This window comes from Lissotriton helveticus, chromosome 3_1 (assembly GCF_964261635.1).
Source record: "Lissotriton helveticus chromosome 3_1, aLisHel1.1, whole genome shotgun sequence".
NCBI lineage: Eukaryota > Metazoa > Chordata > Amphibia > Caudata > Salamandridae > Lissotriton > Lissotriton helveticus.
In genome coordinates this window covers 1,653,558,711-1,653,576,400 of record NC_136061.1, presented here as the reverse complement: position 1 = coordinate 1,653,576,400, position 17,690 = coordinate 1,653,558,711, and the positions used below count along the sequence as shown (strand labels likewise).

Genomic DNA, 17,690 nt, shown 5'->3' with positions numbered 1-17,690 from the left:
TTACTACGCATTCATTTCTCCTTTTGCCACTAGTTCCATGTACCAAATTAGTATTGGGTGCTTTGTTGGCCGTGGGGGGCGTGCACTGACGCTGCGCCCTCTCTTTCCCCCTCCCCTTTTTTGATGTCCTCTTCCTCCCCTTTTTTCCTTTTCCCCACCCCATTTTCTTTTCCTCCCTTGGGTTGTTGTAACGGAGGGCTTTTAGTTTTGTGAACGTATTTTTCGCTGTTTTATTATTATACGCCCTGATAGTGGTGGGTGGGTGCTGAGCAGCGATTGTGATTGTTCTTGATGTGGGACTTACGTTCTGCCTTTGCAAAAATGTGTTGTTCTGTTGGTCTTTTCCTGTATTCGAGACTTCGGCTTGCTCACGGCCCACCACGGCCCTCTGGACTTTATAGATTGACATTATCCTGTGACACCCTTTTTTCTATTATAAAATTAACCTACTTTTATCCTGTCCGTGATGGCGACTCAAAGACTTGCTGCTTTTGCCTTTCATATGAGCTATTTAGAAATCCTGTTGTCTCTCCTGTATTGCCTCGTATGTTTCTTTATTGTGGTGGCCGGCCCGGTGGGTTGTAGGCCCGTATCTGTGCGCGCCTTCTGTACAATAAAGGTTTTATAAAAAAAAATAAAAAAACAATTACTCAGCAGCTGTCAGAGGCCACAGAGTGAAGGGGCAGATGAGCTCGGCCAGAGCTGCACAGCAGAGAGAGAAAGTCACTCGTAATTCTAGCCGACCTTGCAGTGACAAACCGAGCCTCATCACAGGACACACGTGGAGTCACCTTTTCCTTCACTGGAGGGAACATGCACAGTTACCAGCATTAAACCATCAATGGCACCAAACCATCGTGATGGTTACAGAGCTTTGCTATCTTAAGTATTAACACCGCGTTGGGGCATATTGCTGTGGATAAGATTGTACTGAAACTCATGTCTACTCAGCGCTTAATTTGAGACAGTGGTTTCCGGTGCTGGACACCAGCACTGATAACAGTTCATCACATGGTAGCACTGTTTGTCTAATTTTGAAAACGTGCCCAAGCACAGTTGTTTAATAAATTATTATACATTCAAAGTAAAAAAAAACAAACAAAAAAAAAACAGTCTTGTTGCATAGGTGTGTCTTGAACGCTTTCAGTGCTGGAAAGACCGCCATCAACTCTAGTAGGTTGATGTGCATTTTCTTCTGTTGTATAGTCCATTGACCTTGGACTGTGTAATGCAGGACATGGGCTTCCCAGCCTAGCAGGGATGCGTCCGCCGTCATCACTATTTGTGGGACAGGCTCCTGGAACAGTCGTCCCTTGCAAAGGTTTTGTGGATTCCACCAATGCAGAGAGTTGTATGCCCGACTGGTCACTAACACTAGGTCTTTTAATTGTCCCTGAACCTGGTTCCACTGCCTTGCTAGGCACTCCTGTAGCGGACAAATGTGTAGTCTGACATGGGGGACTATGAATATGCACGAGGCCATCATGCCTTTTAGTTGCATAAACACTCGAGCTGGCAATGAGTGTTGTGGTTTGACCTTTGGATTAACGTTTGCATTCCGTTGATCCGTGCTGTGTTTGGCTATGCCTTTGCTGCTAGTGTATCTACAGTAGCTCCCAGGTACTGTTGTACGTGGGAGGGTTGTAGGTGTGACTTTGGGTAGTTCAGCGAGAAACCTAGCCTGTGCAGGAGATGAATGGTTTTTGACATGTGGCTGGCACATTGCTGGGCCGATGGCGCTTGTATTAGCCAATCGTCCAGATATGGGTACACATGAATGTGTTGTCTCGTGAGATGCGCCGCCACTGTCGCTAGGTATTTTGTGAACACCTGTGGAGCTGTTGTTACACCGAATGGTAGGACTTTGAACTGGTAGTGTTGTCCTTGAATTGTAAACCTGAGATATTTTCTGTGAGCAGGGTGTATTGGTATATGAAAGTATGCGTCTTTGAGGTCTAGAGTTGCTAGGAAGTCTCCCTGCCGCATCAGTGGTAAGACTTGTTGCAGAGTGAGCATGTGAAAATGTTCTGATAAAATGTACTGGTTGAGGGGCCTAAGGTCCAATATTGGTCTGAGAGACCCGTCCTTTTTGGGAATGAGGAAGTATAGTAAGTATACTCCTATTCATTGATGTTTTAATGGGACTTGTTCTATGGCCTCCTTTTGCAGCATATTGATGACCTCTTGCTGCAATAATGTTATATGTTCCTTTGACACTGGACGGTGTATGGGTGGTATGTTGGGTGGTGTGTGTGAGAAGTTGGCCTGATATATGATGCTCACTAGTTCTAGTGATCACCTTGTATCAGTCCAAACAACCCTTATGGTGATTGGTTGTAAGTCAACCTTATAGACCAGCTATCCTAATGGTAGCATGGACAAAGCAGTCTTAGGCTAAACTCTTTTGGCATGTGAAGCCAGCTGTTTTACCACATATAACCCCTTGAATACCAGATGAAAGGACACCACACAGGTTGTTATGAAAATAAACACTATATTTATTAATAACAAACACCTCTGAACTCTTTATGAGATCAGAGGGCTTAGCACATGACAATCTCTTAGGAAAAATACGATAAGTTGCACAAAATTACAATGGTGCCCTAGGGGCACGGCAAACCATATACTAAGTAAATGGTATAAGTAGAACGATTTAGAAAATGAAGATGCCCAGAGGCTGTAGGTTCGCTGGGACTACCCTACCCTTAGGTAAGTAAAAGGAGGCCCACGGGACGCGTTTGCAGAGTGTGAACTCACACGCGAGATGCGGAACAAAGTCAATGGGCAGAACAAATTACAAAAAGGTAAGTAAAAGACAGTTCCTACTAGTTACGACTAAAACGACAGGATACCTGGACACTAGGAGAGTCAATCTACCCTTGAGCACCGAAATGCTCTTGTTACCTCACCCACGGGCTGCGGGTGCATAGGTGTCAGAGTGCGTCGGGTTTCCGCGTCGAAGTCTATGGAGCCTTGAAGGAAGATGCTGCAGGCGACCAGGAGGAAGATGTCCGGTGCGATCCACGGGTGGATCGAGGAAGAAGAGGACCTGAAAGCAGAGGGGACAGTGTTCAAAGTCACTAGCCAGTGACCGGTGTGGAACCAGGAGGGAACCAGATGCTGTTGTCGCGATCAGGTGAAGAGTGGACGCTTGTCTCTGCAGCCACGTGGACCAGGAGGTGTCTTCGACGACCAGGATGGAGGCACGAGCTGTCCCACGCAGGCTCTCGCTGTCGGCGGTGTCGGATCCGGATTTGGAGTCAACAGGCCTTGGCAAAGGCAACCCACGCGGTGAGTGGAAACGGCGTCTGGAGTGGACCAGGAGGGTCCGGGGTGCTCCTCTTTTGGAAGGGAGCAAGGGCCAGTCTGGAGCAACCAGACCAGCAGTGTAGATTTCAAGGATTGTAGTGTAGTTCCTGTAGTCCCAATAGCCTCTGCACATTGGAATAATATCTTCAGTAGTGTAGACATAGGACTGAGGTTAACTAGGTCTCTACTGACTATATTAGACTTAAGTTTTTTGCCAGCTAGCTCAGAGTTCACTAGAAACTTTCTCGAATAAGCGAGGAGGAGTTTAACCTCCCTGGATAGACAAGAAGGGATTTAGTTTCTGACAACCATAAAACATGACAACTTTGCTCTCCCTGAATAAGAGTATATCTCTAGAGTCGTGTGAAAACAAAAGACAGCTATTTCACTCAGTCAATAAGTGCGTACTTAGTTTCACCAGATTGTAGAGAAAAAGAGAGATGGGCGTTTTCAATAAAAGGTGTTATTTATTGAGCAGTCTCTTTCCTCATATAAGAGAAATGAATTGCTACAATTGCAATACTTATAGTTAAGTAAAGTGCATACAGTAAAAGCAGGAGTATGAAATAATACTGTAAAAGCATGGATATGGTTTCTTAGCCAAATGATACTTTAAAATGGATAAAATAGATACATACATATATACATTGACTAATCGTACTCAACTGGTACTTCTAACTACGCCTACCCCGGTGTACCTGACCTAAGCCTAATACGTGGGAAGGAGTAAGTAAGTAGCAGTTTAAGTTAAGTTTGTTTTGCCAAGAATCTGACTCAAGAATTCTCTGTAAGGGTTTAGTCAGTTCAGTACCTGGGTATTAGAAGGCAGGAGGGCTGGTATCTCTCTCTCAGGACTCGGTATCCCAGTCACCCGCAAGGGTAAGCTGGAAACGCCGGAGGCTGGATTTCTCGGCAAGAGAAAAGACAGCGTCTTTCTCAGCACGTCAAAAGGGAGGGGCAGCGTCCGTGGGCTCTCGCATCAGCTGGGCTCTTCGGAAGTAGATAGCTGCTCTGCTCCAGGATTACCACCGTGTGTTTGCTTAAGGCAACGTTGGTATATTTATACCTGTAAGGTGCCGGGTTTGACGTAAGGCTGGACATAGGACGTCAATAAAGATGTCACTAAGAACTGGTCGTTCTTACAGTGCTTTACAGGAGTTCTCGGACGATATCAAAACAAAGCAGCGGGGATTTCCCAGGTTGCTGGAGGCTTGGATTTGTTTAAGAACTCGGTGTGCTTTCTAGGGGGCTGGAGGAGTAGGCTTGCTTAATGTGACAGCATGCGCTACGACTGAATTATGAAAAGGGTTTCTATGCCGTTGTAGGGATATTATTGATTTATAACCGGACAAGGGCAGAGAATAGGAATATCGATTCAGGTACCTAGAAAAACACACTACACCCACTCCACGAATTCATGTCCATAATTACTAAACTAAGCAATAGTAAACATTTGTAACGGTGCATGTGTATACCGATCCACCCCAAAATAAATTTTTTGCATCTGAAATGGCATATGCGAAATACACGAAAAAATGAGTATAGGTACAGTATTTCAAGCAGAGTAATCATTCATAAAATAGGATGCATATATATCAGCGGAATGATTTTGCGAAAATTACACATGAAATGGCTCTTAATACAGAAAAGAAAAGTGCGAGACCATTTCATCACATATAAATAAAGTATTTGTAAATATGCTAGAGGCTGAGGTAATATATTGTCTCTAGAGTTCCTAAAAATAGAAGCTCTGTTCTCTAAGAATAGTTCTACTTTAAGCAGAGGATGAGTGCCAAAAAAAGTAAATATTTTGGAATCGGGGAAAAAATTATTTACGTTTTTCAGGGGAAGAATTCAAAACAGTTCCAAATATTTCCAGAAGCTTTTGTTTTTCAAAGCTGAAGGCCACATTTCAGAGTTCAGGGAACGCTGAGTGCTCGTTTGCTTAAAAGTTATTCTTTTTGTTCAGGGGAGAACATCATTTCAGACAGACTTTCAAAAAAGCAGTTTACCGCTTCAGGTGAAAGTTCGACGAAGTTGGAAAATGCCGCAACTGTGCAGTCGTGAGAATGATTGCTATCATCGATGTATTGATCAGCATTGCTCACAGAAGGTCGTACCTGGTTGATGCTGCTCTTATCTTGCACTTCACTACCCTTTAATCGCAGTGGTGAAGTCTCAACGAATGCCGTCATCAGGATGGGTAACCGCTGGGGACAACACGATGCATGAGCCGTTACTGGACTTAGCAAAGTATCTGTATCCAATGGTACTTCTGATAGTAGTGTGAGACAGACGTCTAACACGCATTCTTCTCCGCACAGCATACATCTTAACACAGGTAAGATACAATTCTGCCAGATGGGTCTGAATGAAAGAAACCAGGTCATATTCAGATCTCTTAGCCGGGCTAATCCAAGGACTTTAGTTATGCGGTCCCGATAGCGTATAGCTAGGATCGTTTCTTCCATTGTTGCTGGAGTCTTGTCTGTGACATGGCTTGCCATAACGAAGCAGGAGTATCAAAAATAAAATGCCTGCTACGAGTCCCAACAGGAGTGGAAGGCCGCCAAAGATCGAATGGACAAAATTAGGAAAGATGCCCAGGACTGCTTTGAAGGGTGACAACAGTCCCGAAAAAATTGTCTTAAATACACTCGGGATACCATTCGTATCTGAAATGTTTAGGATTTGGTTTAGCATTTCTGCGAAGTGTAGGGGGCAATTTGTTGATAAAAGGTTATGTATCTCTTCCGTTGTCCTTGCAACCTGGAGATCATACGTTTCTTTCATTGACGTCAAGGGCACAGGCGTCTGTAGAAGAACAGACTTCATTCTGCTTAAAGTATCAACTCTAATAGAAGAGATTTTCAAACTGGGCCAAATTTTTCCCTCCCTGTCTGGAGTGTCGTTTGGATACAATACTTGCATACAACAAGTGACCATGGACGAAACGCTTACTAGATAAGCTTTTCCTGGCACCAAGCCACAACATCTGTGGTCCACTATTAGAATGTAGCTCCCGTTCGAAAGCCGTCTAAAGAATGGCTCTATTCGAGTTGCAGGTGTGCCAAGCTGGTGACATGAAAGGTTATTTGAAGTCCCCTCACAGGCCCCATGTAGATTTATACCTTGACACAGAAGTATACCACTCAGTGATTTTTCACAATTATTACCACTAAGAAATACATTCTGTCCTTTTTCACTATAACATGTGTGTGTGTAAGGTAATTTCCATGATGACTTAATGTATCCTTTACCCAACCTTTCATACTGGCCTGCCTGTATATACTTTTGGCAGTACTGGAATTGGAAAGTTGTTATCGGAATAGTTATTATCCCGTGTATTATCCATTCAATGACAGGTCGTTCTGACATTGTCAATGGTAATCTCTCAAGTTTTTCAATGCTCAGAATTGTATATTCCGCTCCTTTTTGTGACAAGCTGATTTGTGTATCAGTAAGGTTAAAGATAGAGAATAATGACGTTGTGTTGATTAAACGCCAAGGCACGTAGCCTGAACGCAGATTTTGTAACGTCCAGCCAAGCTGTACAATAGCAAAAACAACAAGTGATGGACTGAATGTGGATCAATGTCACACACTCCCCCAGTCAAAAGATCTGGGCCCAAATCCATCGTTTTTTTGCACTCCACACCACCCTGGGTTAGACAATGGCGATATGCAAATCAGCTCTGACCCTGTTGCCCCATGGGAACAGTCCAGTCCGAACTACAAAAGCCATGTCCTTCCCAGAACGGAATCAAGCATCCGAGGACCGGACCGGTTTTGAGGTAACACCTCTCTTCAGCCCGGCTAGCTTGACTCCAAGTGGTGTGGAGTGCCTGGGACCCACGTCTGGGCATCCCCAGCGCACTTAGGGCGGCAATTGCAAAAACAACAAGTGATGGACTGAATGAGGATCAATGTCACACACTCCCCCAGTCAAAAGATCTGGGCCCAAATCCATCGTTTTTTTGCACTCCACACCACCCTGGGTTAGACAATGGCGATATGCAAATCAGCTCTGACCCTGTTGCCCCATGGGAACAGTCCAGTCCGAACTACAAAAGCCATGTCCTTCCCAGAACGGAATCAAGCATCCGAGGACCGGACCGGTTTCGAGGTAACACCTCTCTTCAGCCCGGCTAGCTTGACTCCAAGTGGTGTGGAGTGCCTGGGACCCACGTCTGGGCATCCCCAGCGCACTTAGGGCGGCAATTGCAAAAACAACAAGTGATGGACTGAATGTGGATCAATGTCACACACTCCCCCAGTCAAAAGATCTGGGCCCAAATCCATCGTTTTTTTGCACTCCACACCACCCTGGGTTAGACAATGGCGATATGCAAATCAGCTCTGACCCTGTTGCCCCATGGGAACAGTCCAGTCCGAACTACAAAAGCCATGTCCTTCCCAGAACGGAATCAAGCATCAGAGGACCGGACCGGTTTCGAGGTAACACCTCTCTTCAGCCCGGCTAGCTTGACTCCAAGTGGTGTGGAGTGCCTGGGACCCACGTCTGGGCATCCCCAGCGCACTTAGGGCGGCAATTGCAAAAACAACAAGTGATGGACTGAATGTGGATCAATGTCACACACTCCCCCAGTCAAAAGATCTGGGCCCAAATCCATCGTTTTTTTGCACTCCACACCACCCTGGGTTAGACAATGGCGATATGCAAATCAGCTCTGACCCTGTTGCCCCATGGGAACAGTCCAGTCCGAACTACAAAAGCCATGTCCTTCCCAGAACGGAATCAAGCATCCGAGGACCGGACCGGTTTCGAGGTAACACCTCTCTTCAGCCCGGCTAGCTTGACTCCAAGTGGTGTGGAGTGCCTGGGACCCACGTCTGGGCATCCCCAGCGCACTTAGGGCGGCAATTGCAAAAACAACAAGTGATGGACTGAATGTGGATCAATGTCACACACTCCCCCAGTCAAAAGATCTGGGCCCAAATCCATCGTTTTTTTGCACTCCACACCACCCTGGGTTAGACAATGGCGATATGCAAATCAGCTCTGACCCTGTTGCCCCATGGGAACAGTCCAGTCCGAACTACAAAAGCCATGTCCTTCCCAGAACGGAATCAAGCATCCGAGGACCGGACCGGTTTCGAGGTAACACCTCTCTTCAGCCCGGCTAGCTTGACTCCAAGTGGTGTGGAGTGCCTGGGACCCACGTCTGGGCATCCCCAGCGCACTTAGGGCGGCAATTGCAAAAACAACAAGTGATGGACTGAATGTGGATCAATGTCACACACTCCCCCAGTCAAAAGATCTGGGCCCAAATCCATCGGTTTTTTGCACTCCACACCACCCTGGGTTAGACAATGGCGATATGCAAATCAGCTCTGACCCTGTTGCCCCATGGGAACAGTCCAGTGCGAACTACAAAAGCCATGTCCTTCCCAGAACGGAATCAAGCATCCGAGGACCGGACCGGTTTCGAGGTAACACCTCTCTTCAGCCCGGCTAGCTTGACTCCAAGTGGTGTGGAGTGCCTGGGACCCACGTCTGGGCATCCCCAGCGCACTTAGGGCGGCAATTGCAAAAACTGTACAATAGAACGCAATTGGGACTGACCATGTTGTAACATTAGTAAGTCCTGCTCTATTATATCGATTGCAGATGATACAATACTGTCCAGTGAATTTATTCTGGAAGACAGAGTCATTAACCCGTTGTCCACAACAGAAAGTGATTTTTCCAAATTAATACGGTCAATTTCACGTATTTTCTCTGCTGTTTCAATTTGAGTTTCTTTCCAAGCTTCGTTATAAGCTGCATATATAGAGGCCGCTATGAAACGTTTTTGACGCTGTTTGCGTGGTCCCATAATGAAATCACGCAAGTCAGCACCTTCTTTAAGTAAAGTTAAGTGTTGCTTCATTTCTGCCAGTGTGGATGTCTGTAGCCATTCGAGGCAGAGTTTTCCTACACTGTATGTTGTTACTATCCCTGGATGTTGTCTCTGGGAGTATCTAGGGTCTGGCCTGGTCAATTTGAACCCCTGTATTTTGTTCAGGAATCTATCTTGACAGTTATTTGTGTCTGTGGGCCAGATCAACCATTTCTTCCAATCAGGATGTGTTCTGTTTTGGTTTAAAATATGGGATACGTCTATCTCAACATCTGTAGTGCTATTACTGTCAGGTGTTGGCTTTGGAATAGACGGTTTGTTTAAGTCTTTAATTTTGGCCAGGCCAAAACAGGATGTTTGTTGAATTGTGTCATTCAAAAATATAATTTGTTCTGGGATCATGCAGGCTCTGAATAATGATTCTATACCTTGGACCTGCCAATCTCTGGTACCCCAGATGCTTTTTATTTTAATGTTATTTTTCCAAAAATCAAAACCAAATATATTCATTTTTTCAAAAAATGTTTCTGAATAGATTAATTTTGTATTTGTCAGCATGGTTTTCATTCCTGTCTTATTTAACAGTTTGAAATAAAACGTTTCTGCTTCACTTGTGTTAAACCCTGAGAAGTATGGGAATTTCTCATAAAATGTTTTTGAACTACCTTTTGGTGGAGTTGCACAATGTTCCCATTGATTATAATTTAAAACATTTCAAGGTTGAGCAGATTTATGCAAATAATGGTTAGCATAGTGGTTGTAGTAATACATCTGTTCATAATTTGATGAACCCTGTAAATAATCATGTTCTGTAAATTTTGCTGACATAACTAAGTCTGACTTCATATCATTAATACTTTCAAAGTCCCAATCATCAGAGAATGTGCTCGGTTTTACAAAGTCACTTAATGAAACCTTAAATTGATGAGGATACTTCAAGAGCTCGACCGGGCCATATATTTCGTAATCTGTTTTGTCCCATGCTACCCCACCGGGTATCGGATTGGCTGTGAAGTTTACTGAAGAAAGTTCTCTTTTCTCGATGTGTGAAGACTTGTGTGGCTTTAGGACCAGGTTGATATTCTGGCTTGCTGTGTCCATTGTAATATATTTTCCCTCAATGAAGTGTCCCAAGCATAGCACCATGATGAGCCAAAGCAGGAGGAAAAGTACACCTAGCACCACCCAAAATTCAATCCATGGGGAAATCAGATAGGTTTCTTGTAGTTGATGAAAGAGTTCTTTTGCTTTGTCTTTAAAATATTTTGTTGTTGGCTGTTCTTCAGGTTCGCTCGGATCCTCAGAAAAGTCATCGAAATTGATGAAGTAGCCTGATGCAGTTCTGTCAATTGTTGGAATTGCTTCTGGATTTTTCTTTGTTTCATTAGCATAGTCTGTGGCTACATCGTTGTAGACAGGTGTTTCTTGACGAATTGTTGCAATTTGGGTTTTAAGAGGCATAAGTTCCATGGCTTTGTTGCATAGTCCTTGTTGATTCACTGTAGGTTTATCAAATGTGATTAGTCTCTCAGTTTGAACCTCTTGATTTGTAGCAAACTTTGGTGTTCTGCTATTTCTTGGGAGTCCACTTGGCCTACTACTTATTATTGGCCACATGATTGTGGTTTAATCAGGTCGATGGATACAACTCGGTTCTCCTTTTTACCAGCAAGGGGCGGTAGTACAACTGATCTTGTTCCGTTGACAGCTAAGACAGGTACTGCTTTTCTGTAAGAAGGCCCAAATTCCTTCTTCACCGCGATTTTCTCTCTGACCAGATCCCCAATCTTTGGAATCCAGACAGGCCTTGCTGGGACAGGTGGTTTCTCTTCAGTGGCTGTTGGCTGTTGTTTCCACTTTATGTTGCTCAGGTCTTTTCTTGTTTCATTTAAGTCCTGTAAAATAGCCAAACGATCTTTGATATCAAAGCATTTTCCTTCTACCACTGAAGTATGACTATCGAGGTCCTGGATATGCATTCTAGTCCCGAACAATAGTTCGTACGGACTGAAACCTTTTAGAGAATTTCTTGGCAGATTGTTAAGACTACGTTGGACACTTATTAAATGTTTGACCCACCCATCACCCGAACCTAATACCTTTGCCGTTATAGATTGCTTTATGTCTCGGTTTTTTCTTTCCACCATCCCGTTTCCCTCAGGAAGGAAGTGACAAGATTACCGCAATGCAATGCCCATTCTGGTCATGGCCTCCCGTAAGCTCTAGAGCTAAAAAGGAAGACCCTGGTCAGAATGTAGCATGCCAATTGCGTATGTGCCGATATAGACTCGCAAATCTTTTATAACAGTTCTGGCGTCAGCCGAGCGCTGGTGTCTACATTTTAAGTGAATCTAGTCTTAAATAATATACATTGGGACGCATGTTTCCTGTTTAATCATGCGAATAGATCGCCTTATGCTTTCTATTAGGTGTACTGGCACTATGTCGGCCGGTTCGCCACTGGGATCTCTGTTGCAGTTTTCACAATTTTTTGCAAATTTGTGATTATCCACGCTCATTCCCGGCCACCAGTATTCTGATTGTAATTCTGTCAGAGATTCCTTGATCTTCTGATGCCTTAGACCCAATCCCATATGTGCTTCTTGTATTAAGAAGCCTTTCCTGTTCGTGTTTGGAATTACTCTATTCCCCACTCCAGGGATTTGAGCAAAAGGAACGGAGTTTGCATCGATTATGTATGTATAATTGAGTGGATAGTTGACGGGTAGCGCTGCACAGTCGCCTTTTGATGACGTTTTTACCACCAGCATCGTTTCCCCGTCTATGTATTTTCCTGAACGCTTTTTTGTAGCTACGGCAGCCGGTTTAGTTGCTTCCGCTGTGGCTGTCTTAGCCAATGAATTCCCTGAAACGTGAACGCCATCACGTTCATGACTCAGTGAATGTATCACGTGAGTCTTTGGTAGTTCTTTCTGTAAAAGAACTACTTGTTCCCAAAGCGATTTTTGCTTTATTGAGGCACCTGTGTCATCTTTGTAACCATTTTGAACCCATTTCTGCAAGTCATTATTGTATGATTTGACGCAGGAATGCGAATCGCACACTATTAGTGTCGGGAATTCGCGATCGGCAATGTCGAGCGCCATTTTTAAAGCTATTAATTCAGTTTGTTGACCTGAATTGTCTTTTACAGATTGTGACATTGTAACCAGTGGCATCAATTTACCTCCACGCCACCGGCATTTGACAACCTCGCACGTAGCGTTATAAGCTTGTTTTCCCCAAACTGAGGGTTCTGCATAACTGTTTGTGTATATTACGCAGGCGTAAAGTTGTATGGGCAGAATGTCGTTAGGCAGAGGATATTCTTTTTCATATGTTAGATATTTCAGTTTTTTCAATTCCGGGTCAAAATAGTATTTCACTTTTTCTGTAGCAAGAGAATATTCCCATTGTATCCATTTTGGATCTAATGCCACGTTAGTTAAATTACATGGACTTGTTAATCCCTCAAAGGCTGATTCTGCTGTTACAACAGTAATCTGTCTGCCTTCGGCTTGGTCTCTTTCTTTTGCTACAGCTGTTTGAACCGCATTTACAACATTTTTCGCAAGACTGAATGATTTTTCAGCTTGTGAGTACAAGTGTGATTTGTATGCTATTGGTACCTTTTCTCCCTCATTAGAGGTTAGGTATGTGAATCCGCATCTTCCTGGGATGACCCTGATTACAAGGTTGCGTGTGTTATCGCGTGTTTGCAATTTTGTTTTAGCTAACATGTCTGTTTGCAATGATTTCAAAATTTCTGTGTGTTTTTGAGTCCAATTGATTGTTTTAAAATCTGGTTTTATTAGTTCGTAGAGAGGTTTAACGCTCTCTGCATAATTTAGAATGTAAGTTCTTCCGAAATTCAGGAAACCTAGAATTGATTGTAAATTTTTCTGCGTTCTTGGTGCTTGGATTACAGCACATTTCTCTAAGAAATTGTCTGCCAGGCTTTTGCCTTCACTTGATAATTCATATCCTAAAATCAGGACAGTTAGATGGGCAATTCGTGACTTTTTAAAGTTGAATTTGTAACCCTCTGCTGCAAACCCAAGTATTATGGTGTTCACTCTTTTCAAGTGAGTATCCAAGTCATCATCTGTTAGATAGATGTCATCGACATAAGATAATGCCTCATCATCATACATTTGTAGTGACTCTGTTACTCTTGCTGAGAATAATCCTGGGCTGTTCTTGAACGCTGTGGGAGTCGACAGAATTTTTCTGCGAGCCCATTATTGAGAAAGCGGTCAAATACCTGCTTTCAGTTGCTATATTTTGACAAAAGAATCCATTAGAGATGTCTAATGTTGTTTTGTATTTTTTGCACACAATGTTATTCATTAGTGCTGCACTATTGTGAGTTTTGTACTGCAAAAGTTTTGCAACATGAGTTAAGGTGTCTGTAGTCCAAAACTAGACAATATGAATCGTCTGGCTTGGGGGCGTGGCTAGCAGCCGGAGAAGATGGTCGCAGCCTAACGAGGCTCCCGACCCCTCGCCCAGTAATCCTGAAAATTAATCCTATACCTGGCCTGGGATCCCCGCGAAACTCCGGGTGATCCCGGGCAATAGGTCAGCGCCTGCTCCGGATTACTCGGCGCGTCAGTGGCCGCACAGCGAGCCGCTCGCTCAGAGGGGAGGAAGCGACTGTCCGAAGCGAAAGATGGCGGCACTCGCATAATCAGCGAAGAACTGAAGGCTGCGCATCTGGCCCTAACGCCTGACTGCGGCGAACCGCCTGAAGCCCGGACGCCCTAGGGAAAGCGGGACCAGCAGCTGAGAGCCCCGTCCCCTCTTGCCGACGACACTGGGGTCGCGCTCTGCGTTCTGGTGCTCCCGGTGAGGCTCCTCCCTGCCTGGGAGACAACAAATCGACCCCCCGGCTTCCCGAGGCCTTTTATCACTAGGAGTGCTGAGGGGCGCTCCGGGACCTTACCGGCGATCCGGCCGGACTGAGGAGGCAGTGCCGAGCCCTGGTGGCAGAGTCTGCGGTGCGGGACGTCCCCGGCGCCCCCTGGAACTGACTCCACTGAGAGACGGCGACCTGGGTGGGGGCGGCCATTTTACTTTCGCCTCCCACAGGAGAGGGCTTACACGGGCTGGGGCCTGGAGTGCGGTAAGGCCCGCTGGGCCCGCCTACCCCCTGCGGGGTCTACTGAACTGTGCAGCGGCCAGTCTCCCGAGGGAAGCCCTGACCCGCCCGGGTGTCTCTTCACCGGGGCGCCCGTCTACGCGACCCCCCGGCTTGGGGCCTACAGCGGGCGCGGGCCCTTCCGGCCGCCGGAACTCTGTGGGGCCCCGACGGCATCTCCTGCCGAGATCACGGAGCCGGCTTCGAGACCCAGGACCTGATCTGGGATTCTGCTTTGGACCCGACCCGTTGCCCCGGTACTCCTTTCCACCACTGGATTGGTGGCAGCGACCCGCCCTCCCCTAAAGGGGCTGCAGTGGGGCGACACCTTGGGGCAGGCTTGGCGCTCGGAGCCGGGGCGCGAGGCGGAGGTTACTGACCGCCTGGGCATCCCCGCTGATTGAGCTCTGAGGACTGTGGCTGCCGAGTGGGCCCCCAACGGTGTGGACGCTGACTGTCTCCTTGCTAGCCCCGGAGCACTTACTGGCAGTGGTAGACCCCAGAAGACAGGGGCCTTGCGACACACCCGGCACGATCTCGCCCACGCCACCCAGTCGCTGAACCGGGACCCTGGATGCCTGCCTAGCCTGCACTGGCGGAAGAACTGAGCCAGGCCTGGTGTTAGTAAACGGCGATCGCCCGCCCCGACGTGGGAGTTCTGCGCTGGGGGTCGGCACCGCGTCGGCTTGGCCGCCCCCTGGGGGAGCAGACACGGGAGGGAGCAGCAAGACCCAAGTTGACCCGCGCTCGGCCCCGGTCTGAAACCTGCCTGGCCTTCACCCTCCTGGTCACCTGGGTTGCGGGCAGCCTCAGCTCTAGTGGCCTTCATTAACGATCTGGCACATCCCACCACCCCACCACACAATGGGGAAACCAAGGGGGGTGAAGGGAGATGGACACCCACCACCGGAAACATCCGCGGATCTTCCGCCAACCTCCACTGAACTGCAACAGATGCAGGACCGTATCCTGGAAGCCATTGCGGCCACGAAAGACGCACTGCACCAAGACATTGCGCAGGTGTCAACAGGACTGGGGCTCCTCCGAGCAGACCACGGAAAGCTTGCGGATAGGGTCAAGTCGGTGGAGGATACACTGAAGGACATAGTGCCGGCACACAAATCTGCGGAGGGTCGACTCACAGAGGCTCTGGAACGCATACAAACCCTGGAGAGGCGGGCGGAGGATGCCGAAAACCGCAGCCGGAGGAATAATGTACGCCTTGTGGGCCTTCCGGAGAAAAAAGAGGGCTCGGACATGGTGGGTTATCTCACCGATTGGCTGCAGACAGCTGTCGCCCCGGAGGGCCTTTCGCCCTTTTTCACGCTGGAGAGGGCGCACCGAGTTCCGGCCAGGCCCCCGAAACCAGGCCTACCGCCTCGTCCTGTGGTCATCAAGTTACTGCACTATAAGGATAGGGACTTGCTACTCCAGAGAGCCCGGGAAGCGGGCCCCTTCCAAGTGGACAATAGCCGAGTCACGCTATTCCCGGACTACACCTTCGAGACTCAAAAACTAAGGGCCTCTTTACTCTCCATCAAGAAAGAACTGCGAACTGAAGGCATACAATATTCCCTTCTCTTTCCGGCCAGGCTCCGGGTGGTGGTGGACGAGAAATCGTTGTTCTTCCCAACGGCAGCGGAAGCATGGACCTGGTGGGACACCTACAAGGCGGGCACAGACGGAGCCCGGTTTAGAGCGGAGGAGGAAAGGCAGAAGCAACACGCGGAGAAGACGCAGAGCCACCGTGGACGCAGCCGGAGATCCAGAAGACCTACGGAATCACAGACGGAGGACGAGAGAAGGGCGGCGTTGCAGGCGGTAATGGACGTATCGGGGTCGGCGCTCGCCCAGTCGGGGAGAGCTTCGGGCTCGGAAGAACAGGGAATGGGCTCAGAGACTGAACAATCGGAGTTTGGCGACATGAAGGGCCCGACGATCACGCCACAGACATCAGAGAACATAATTGAGGGCTGAAAGACAGTATTGGCGCTCCTGCTGGTATAGTCGTTGCAGGAGCTACCGCCTTGAACACCTGAACAGGCGCTTGTAAGACTGGTTCACCGTGAGGTTGCTGCGTATTGCTGGGGGAATGGGAACTGAAGTTACAGTGCTTGAGGTTAGTTCACGCTCCTTAGGGCCCCTACGGCCTCCGTAGTGCAGACTGCGGAATAGAGGGACTTGTGAGCACGTTTGCTCAACTACAGTTTGGATGGGGGCTACTCTTTCAGGGTTAGATCCTATTCTGGGGGGGGGGGGGGGGGGAGGGCCTGGAGTAGTTGGGGAGACTCAAGGCACAGAGATGGGGTGGGGACAAGGGACTGTTCATTGGGGAGATGGGGTCAGTGTCGCGCCTGCTACCAGAGGGCGAAATGTGCTTGATTTGGACCGAACACTGTGGGACAATGGCTAACGCGGGATCGCTAAAATTTGTGTCTTGGAATGTGAGGGGGCTGCACACTATGGCAAGGAGGCATAAGATTCACGCCTACCTGGTTCGGAGGGGGGTACACATAGCCTTTCTGCAAGAAACCCACCTGACAAAGAAAGAAGGGATCGCGCTGCAGCGTAGGTGGAGAGGGCAATTGTTCAACACCACGTATTCTGCCTTTGCTAGGGGGGTGTTAATATGGATACGGGCGGGGACTCCTTTTCAAGTGACAAGACATATAATTGACCCTGAAGGGAGGTTTGTGGTGATCGAGGGTAAGCTTCGAGGCCGACACATTGTGCTCAGTAGTGTCTATGCACCCAACGTCGAACAGGCTAACTACCGTACAAAATTATCCGGAGACATGGCCAGTTATCTCACGGGTCCTGTTTTGATGGGAGGGGACTTCAATTCCGTGGCGCGGACACGACTCTAGATAGGTCGCATCCACCACTGCATTCATCCCCAGTACGTAGACTAGCGAGATCCAGATCGGACTGGCAGGGACAGTGGGGAATCGCGGACGCTTGGCGCACACAACACCCAGCAGAGCGAGATTATTCATTTTACTCCAGCCCACATGACCTTCATGTCCGCATTGATACCTTTCTGTGCTCCCAATCGGTGCTCCCTGCAGTGGCTAGAACTGAATACCTAACGCGGACCCTTTCCGACCATAACCCTCTTCTCCTGACTTTGGACTGAATGTCTGAGATACCGCAAGTCCCGACGTGGCGGCTGCGGCCGGACACGCTGGACGACCCGCCATTCTGAGCTGGACTGGAGGAGAGGATTTCCCAATACTTCATAGAGAATGAGGGCTCCGCTTCCGCCAGGGCAGTGGAATGGGACACCTTCAAGACTGTAGTGAGAGGACACTGCATAGGAAAGTACGCGGGGTGCGTAGGACCCTGCTAGACGACCTAGAGAAGTCTGAGCATGCTCT

The 17,690-nt window shown here is 47.6% G+C and overlaps 2 protein-coding genes across 2 annotated transcripts in view; both read right to left on the bottom strand.

The window, feature by feature from the left end:
* The window catches only part of LOC144823688 (protein mono-ADP-ribosyltransferase PARP14-like), a 924,605-nt gene that overhangs the window by 86,661 nt on the left and 820,254 nt on the right, over positions 1 to 17,690 (bottom strand). The window lies entirely within an intron of this gene.
* LOC144825078 (uncharacterized) lies at positions 4,294 to 12,034 on the bottom strand. Its single transcript, XM_078683984.1, has 2 exons — positions 8,869 to 12,034; positions 4,294 to 6,858 (listed from the first exon to the last, which is right to left on the bottom strand). Exon 1 carries the CDS (start codon positions 10,788 to 10,790, stop codon positions 9,888 to 9,890), a length of 903 nt encoding a protein of 300 aa, XP_078540110.1. The 5' UTR covers positions 10,791 to 12,034; the 3' UTR covers positions 4,294 to 6,858; positions 8,869 to 9,887.

Bases quoted from the DNA above. Each gene is read 5' to 3' on its own strand.
- LOC144825078 (XM_078683984.1), bottom strand. From the start codon at position 10,790: ATGTGGCCAATAATAAGTAGTAGGCCAAGTGGACTCCCAAGAAATAGC.